This window comes from Panthera onca, chromosome D4 (assembly GCF_046562875.1).
Source record: "Panthera onca isolate mPanOnc1 chromosome D4, mPanOnc1 haplotype 2, whole genome shotgun sequence".
NCBI lineage: Eukaryota > Metazoa > Chordata > Mammalia > Carnivora > Felidae > Panthera > Panthera onca.
Genome location: NC_138351.1, coordinates 47251476 through 47258452, shown reverse-complemented (window position 1 = coordinate 47258452; position 6977 = coordinate 47251476). Strand labels below are relative to the sequence as shown.

The 6977-nt window shown below is 41.1% G+C and overlaps 1 protein-coding gene across 1 annotated transcript; it reads right to left on the bottom strand.

Moving 5' to 3' along the window:
- Positions 1-809: 809 nt before the first annotated feature.
- Positions 810-6165, bottom strand: DMRTA1 (DMRT like family A1). Its single transcript, XM_060609668.3, has 2 exons — positions 5317-6165; positions 810-2204 (listed from the first exon to the last, which is right to left on the bottom strand). Exons 1-2 carry the CDS (start codon positions 5954-5956, stop codon positions 1357-1359), a joined length of 1488 nt encoding a protein of 495 aa, XP_060465651.2. The 5' UTR covers positions 5957-6165; the 3' UTR covers positions 810-1356.
- Between the last annotated feature and the right edge of the window lie 812 nt (positions 6166-6977).

The window sequence follows — 6977 nt, the reverse complement described above, 5'->3', positions numbered from 1 at the left end:
GAGCCGAAGTCGGCCGCTTAACCGACTGAGCCACCCAGGCGCCCCTAACCTATTTCTAACTCATCAACTATCCTTTAGCACAGCTGGGTTTTCATTTATTCCTAACAACAACAATGAAGCTACTGTCCTTAAAAAAAATAAAATAAATGATGACATATAAAGAAAACTTCATAAAATTGTTTTATAAGTAGTTTTCTCAGGGACATTCCACTTACTAAAATAAATAGCTTTTGTATGCTCCAGATGGAGAACAAAAAGTATTATTAAAATCTCAAAGAATCCTCTAAAATTTAATGATAATATTTCCCCTTTGGAAATTCTATATCTCGCCTCAGTACATTAAGAATCATCTACCTACCATCAGTCAATATTTATCTGAGCAGCTATTTAAATTATCTGAATAAGACTATTTTTACCTTTGAGAATGGCTGCCATATTGTCACCAACATACAGAAAGGAGTATTTCTCCAGATTAAAAAAAAAAAAAAAGATTAAAATCCTCACCCACAGCAGATGTTCACTTTATAACATGAAAGTTGTAGCATGATCCAAAATGATCATTTCAAAACAAGGTTAGCTTATCTTATCAGGAAACCATTTGTTTCTAACTTTTACACTTTACCAGAACTTAGATGCAATTAGTGATAGTGGCCAGGAGATGGTGCAGTCGCATTTCCTAAAATTTAGTTCACAGGCTTTGTGTGATTTGCAAAGTTCGCTTCAAAGAGAAATGTTTTATTAATGGCACTTGTTATCACAAATGGCACAAATGAATGAAAATAAAACATACAGAAAAAAAATAAGGAATTTAAATTTCTCAAAAGTTTTACTTATTACTAACCACTTAAATGTGAATAAAATTCTTTAAAATACTTTAAATAAGTTTTTTCTCTCCTGTGTACAAGGAACAGAAGGGAAGAAAAAGTTCAAAGTAATAGTTATTTGGAATTACCTCAACTTTTCAATTCTTCCTGTTAGTTCATTTTATATACCGGGTTACTTTAACCCTTATAAACATTTTACAACTATAAACTCCATTTTTCAATAAAATAAAAACAAGTATAGTTTTAAAACAGGAATTCTTACAACTGATATTTTAGGGAGAAAATTCATTAAAGTAAAAATGTTTCCTGAAATGGCTTTATTCAAGGCACGTATAATGTTTAAATGCTTCTTTCACTTAATAAATGCTAAAGAAAAGTCTTTAGATCTCAAATCTATCATATTGGTTGTAAAAAGAAATATAAGGCCTAGTCATCCACTCACATACATAATGTACACATTAATAGCTGTGGATGTGAGGGTTGTGTTGCATGCTTCTAGAAATGTTCCAGAAAGGGAGAATAGGCAGAAATATTACAGATTGTCCTGATTTGGCCTGGAATACAATCTGCCACCAGTTATGGAGTCTTTGCTAGGAAGGTAGGAAGAATCCCTAATCATTCCTGAAAATGCATAATCCAAAGCTGGCCGAAAAGGCAGTGCTGGTACCAACCCCGGAGTTAGGTAAGGAGACATAAAACCAGATAGCCCTCTTCCTGGAGAGGAATATGCCAGCCGTAACGGATTGATACCTAGTCTGGGGTTTAAGCTGTAGAGATGTGAATCACCTCCATAAGAGGCAGACGTAGTCTGAAGAGGAGAGAAAGCTGATTTATTCCCTAGAGTTCCAAAACCAATTCCACCTAAACTAAAATTTGAAGCTCTCTGAAAAGCTGTATTTGCCAATTCTCCTGAGCTTGCTAGGTCCCTGGTGTCTGGTCTGTGCTCCTTCCCATTTAGGACCTGTTCAATGGCTTGGACCACATCCCCTTTGCAGAACCGCAGAATGCCTTCTAGTCGGCTACGCCTATAACTTGGGAAAATCCTGGTAAGGATATCAAGAGGGTCTCTTGGTCTTGAGGACAGTGTGGAAAGGCTGGCTCTGGTAGCAGTGAAGTCTTTGGCCCACTCACTTTCATTTCCTGATTCCAAATCAGATGATGACAGGGACCTGGGACTCTCTTCCCCTCCTGATAACTCCCCAGGGTGAGGAGGCTGAATGCTATCAACCTTGGTTGAGTTTTCTGAAATAGACGGCCTGATGTTTTGTTTTCCAATGACACCATTAGGCTTAGGAGAGGATCCCAGAGTACGTTGATGGGATTTGGAGACTGGCTCTTCTTGTCCACTCTGGCATGATTCATATTTACTCTCTTTTAGTTCTGGGGGAGAGAAAAAAAAAAAAAAAAAAAAGGAATCAAATAAAGGGAAATTTCCCCAAAAATAGTACTACCTACTCAAAAATAATGCTGGATAAGATAATTCATTTACTCATAGCATATTAGTAATATTTATTTACTGCAAGAAATTTTAATGAACAAGAAGTTTAAAAAGTCATTCAGAAATGCAGGTATTGGAACAATGGGGAAATGCTATTTATTATGTCATTTCAGGGTCACAAAATTATATATTCAAATGCTGTAGTTAATTTAGGGATCAAAAGATAAAAGTCTATTATTACCCCAACTATTAGCATAAGATCAATATCTCACAGTATTTGCACTACTTGGTGATTGTTACCCAAATTTCATTGTTATCCCAGTGAGCTATTTTTTCAAAATGACACTATGCAAAAAAGAACTAAATAAAATGATTGTTTAGATAAGAAAACAAAGGAAAGAACAATCTCACTATGACAATGAATATTTAATACCTAATACTAAATTTCAACAATATTTTTTTAATGCTCACATTTCAGGTTTCAATTAAGTTACCCGAATAATGTGAAAAACAACAAATTCTTCATTTCACTTCAAATCTAAACCAATAATGAGCACTGTTGTACCAATCTGAAATCATACCAGAGTGCACGTATTTCATTTTATAGGAGAGATAATAGACACCTGGTAGTTTTTAATGCTCTGAAATGTGGACTTTCTTTTTCAATCCCTAGGAAATATTTTTTTAAGTGTACAGTCAAATTGTTTCTAATTTTTTTTAAGTTTATTTATTTTTGAGAGAGATAGAGACCAAGTGCGAGCGAGGGAGGGGCAGAGAGAGAGGGAGACACAGAATCGGAAGCAGGCTCCAGGCTCTGAGCCATCAGCACAGAGCCTGACACGGGGCTCGAACTCACGAACCGTGAGATCATGACCTGAGCCAAAGTCGGACGCTCGACCCACTGAGCCACCCAGGTGCCCCCAGTCAAATTGTTTCTAAAAGAAAATTATAAACTGCACTATTGCACTATTGTAATCTGTACATATCTTCAAAGTGTCAATATATTAGTTATTTGCTTCAAATCACAACTCCCTTCCAACATTAAGGTAAGTTCTCTAAAAATATTTTTATACAAAAATCTGATTTTATGCCTCAACATGTTGAACATATTAATATTAATAACAGTAATATTTTAATGCCCTTTATATAGCTTATGCCAGGAAAATAATAATAATGTATACATTCACTAAACAACTTTTAATTTGGTTTACATTTCCTCTTATCTTATACTTGATCTCTATTTCCATTAGAAAGAGTGAACTGTCAAGTGAGGTACTCAGAGTCTATGACTCACTAAATATGCCCTCTGAACATGTAAGGGATCAAAATTTCATGCCTACAAGCAATTTATGCACAAAATAATTTTTGTTAGTATGCTGCCCTCACAGAGTACAAAATAATGTAATAAAATACTGATTGCATAAGACTATCCAGAAAATAAGATATCTTTAAGATATGTGATACCATTTACATCATCTCTCTGTTCTCTCAACTCCTATACCTGGTTTTACTTCTTTACTTTTATCATTGTACAGTTTGTCTTGTATTGTAGGTTTGGGGTATATATAGTCTTCCTTCTTTTGTATGTAAGTTTTTTGTGTGTAGGAAAATCTTATTCACCTCTGAATCACTCACTGGTTTTTGTCTAATGAGTAAATTAAATAGAATATTGCAGTTTATGGATATTGGATAACATGAGGCAGTCAGTTTAGAATGGCTTATAGGGATGGCTTTTCAAAAGAGGAGGTCAACTGAGGCAAAGAATAAAATAAAATACTTGACCCTAGAAAACAGAACACTTTGCTCTCTCGCCCCCAAAAAACATATAAATCAATGTCTAGCAGAGATTTAGCAGCCAGATTTCATTGTTCATTTAGTTTACAGAATTTTAACTTTTACTTTTTTTATAGCAGTTACTATGTGTTTAATGAGTTTGTTTTTGGCACTCTTTGATTTTTCATAAGAAATAGTCTATTTAGTCCACTGAAATAAACTAGAATATGGGCAAAACACTGGCATAGGTGAACACAAAATCAAATATGCCATATTTAAATACAGAGATAGTCTTTTTCAAAAGTACATCCTGCGATCCAAGATCTGCAATACTCACAATTCAAGGAAGTTTTCCAATTAATAATTTACTCTTCATTATCACAGAATTTCATATGACACAACTTGTCTTGAATATATACAAAAATACTGAAATGACATTTTCACTGCTTAGTGTTAGGGCTGGGAAATTAAAATACAGTGAGATTTACATCAGCAGGAAAACTTTATTTAACTCTAATTTAAAAAATACAGATATCTTTTTTTTACCTAATGCAGAGGATGTAGGTGTTTTGCAGTCAATAAATAAGAGAAAAAATTAAAACTCCTTGGAAAAGAAATTCCTAATATTGGACTTCTCCCTAATGGTTTCCCAAATCTGGGAAACTTAAATTTCTCTCCTGTAGGAAAGAGTTGAAACTTCAAATATTACAGCTAGTATTTCTACACTTTTGGAGGCTGACAAACAGTTGGAGGAGGTGATTAAAATTTTTAAGGTAAGGGAAGAAGGTTAAAAGGGGTTTGGTAGATTTCTCCACTTCTAGCTGGCACCAAAGCTTTGCCCCAGAGATGAGGAACTGTATTTCCAACAATCAGTGCATTTCCCAGCACAACTGGAAGATTAACTCTGGTTTTAAAACTGAAAGGAGTATAGAGCACTACGCTTTCACCCCATGCCCGCTTGAAGTTCTAACTCACGCAAAGTTAAGAGCAACTTGGGTGCAAACTCCATTCCCAGCATGAGTTGCTCATCTAATCACTCACGCTTCCCTTTTACAGGATCTTCTCCTATCCGCTAAGAGTACAAAACGCCCTTCCAAAGTGATGCGTCTCTAACACCCTCATTAACGCTTATATTACAGTGCAGTTTCCGAGAACTTAAATGAATGCTTCTTTTAAACAACTTTTCTCGCCCACCACGGAGGCATGGCTACTTCTTTCCAAGCGCTTTTCTCCAAAACAACCATTTTTCTTTGCAAAGAGTACATGGAAAGACCAACTCACCTTGGTTTTCCTCCATATCATCTGGCTGGACAACTTGGAAAGCAGGGGTCGCCAGATCAGTGTGTCTCAGGGCACCCAGTCCCAGCGTCGTCACCGCCACACGGCCGCTCGAGGCCTGGGAATTCTCCGTTCGGCTGCCGCCTCCGGGTGTCCGACCCCCGGGCCCGCAGGGCCCCGGGTACAGGAACCTCTGCAGCCCCCGGGCCTCGCTCTCCTCCTGGGCCTGCTGCCGGCGCAGCGCCACCTGGGCGGCCATGACGCGCTGGCGCTCGGCTATCAGGGTGCACTTGGCACACGCGCAGTCCCGCCAGCGGCAGAAGCGTTTGTGGCCCTTGAGTGCCGACACGACGCCGTGGTTGCGACAACGGGCGCACTTGGGTGTCCGCGGATAGCCGCAGCCCACGGCGCCCAGCCCTCTCTCCAGTCCGGGAGCCGGCGCGCAGCCCCCGCTTCCCGCGGCGGCTGCGGCTGCCCGCAGAAAGAGGCTGGGCGGCCGCAGGAAAGTTGGAGGAACCGGTATCCCCGGGGGCACTGGCAACGCCGGAGACGGGGGCGGAGGGGCGGCCGCCACCAGCCCCGGGGCCAGGTGGGGTCGGCCGCTGCCGCTGCGGTCTCTGCTGCCACACTGTGACTGCTCCATTCTTGAGAAGTGCCTGGCGAGCAAAGTGCGCCGTCCACAGCTAACCCTGCCGGCAGCGGGGTGCGGCAGGACCCGCCGCGGTCCCGCTGCCTCCCACCCACACACGGGCAAAGTTTGACGCAACTCTGGCCGGGGGCTGGGGACGCTAAGAGGCGCAGATGCCCAGTAAGCCTCTTAAAGAGTCCCGGGGCGCTAAGTTAATGCCCCTGTGCTCCGCGCGCCCTCTGCGCGGGAGAAAGCAGGGCGGGAGACGCTTCCCCGCCCACCAGGTCTCCAGGCCGAGCGCTGAAGCCCTGGGAGGGAGGGCCGGGCGGAGAGTGGGAGCTGCCTGGGAGGAGGGACAGTGGGCGACGCAAGAAACTGTCCCGAAGGGCTGCAAAGGTGCGTTCCCCAGAGGAGCCCTTTTCTCCCACTTGCCTCCCCACCAATTGCTCAGCGTAGATTTTTATGACACCACCTTCCGGCCCTCTGCCATGCCTCTTTCTGCCCTTCTTAAATTTAAGCAAGGTTGAAGTTCTCCTTTCCATAGTCCCACGCTTCTCCAAAGCAAGTTTGAGGATTTGGATGTGGAGTTGTCTTTTCTTTTCCTTTCCAGGTGAAGTTTTCAGGATGGTAGTATGGTCAATGTTAGGGAGAAAACAGAGCTTGACAGATGGCAAATATTACCCACCTGAAAGATGCCTTATTTTATTTTTTTTAGTGTTGTTGTTTTGTTTTTGTTTTTTGTTGTTTTTTTTTTGTTTTTTTTTTTTTTTTGAGAGAGAGAGACAGACAGAGCACAAGCAGGGGAGGGGCAGAGAGGAAGGGAGACATAGAATCTAAAACAGGTTCCAGGCTCTGAGTGGTCAGCACAGAACCGATGCAGGGCTTGAACCCATAAACCGTGAGATCATCACCCGAGCGGAAGTCCGATGCTGAACCCACTGCGCCACCCAGGTGCCCCAAATATGCCTTATTTTAAACGGGTCTTACTTAGGACTGCATCAAAATAATGCATAAATAATGAAGGGAATCCACTCAC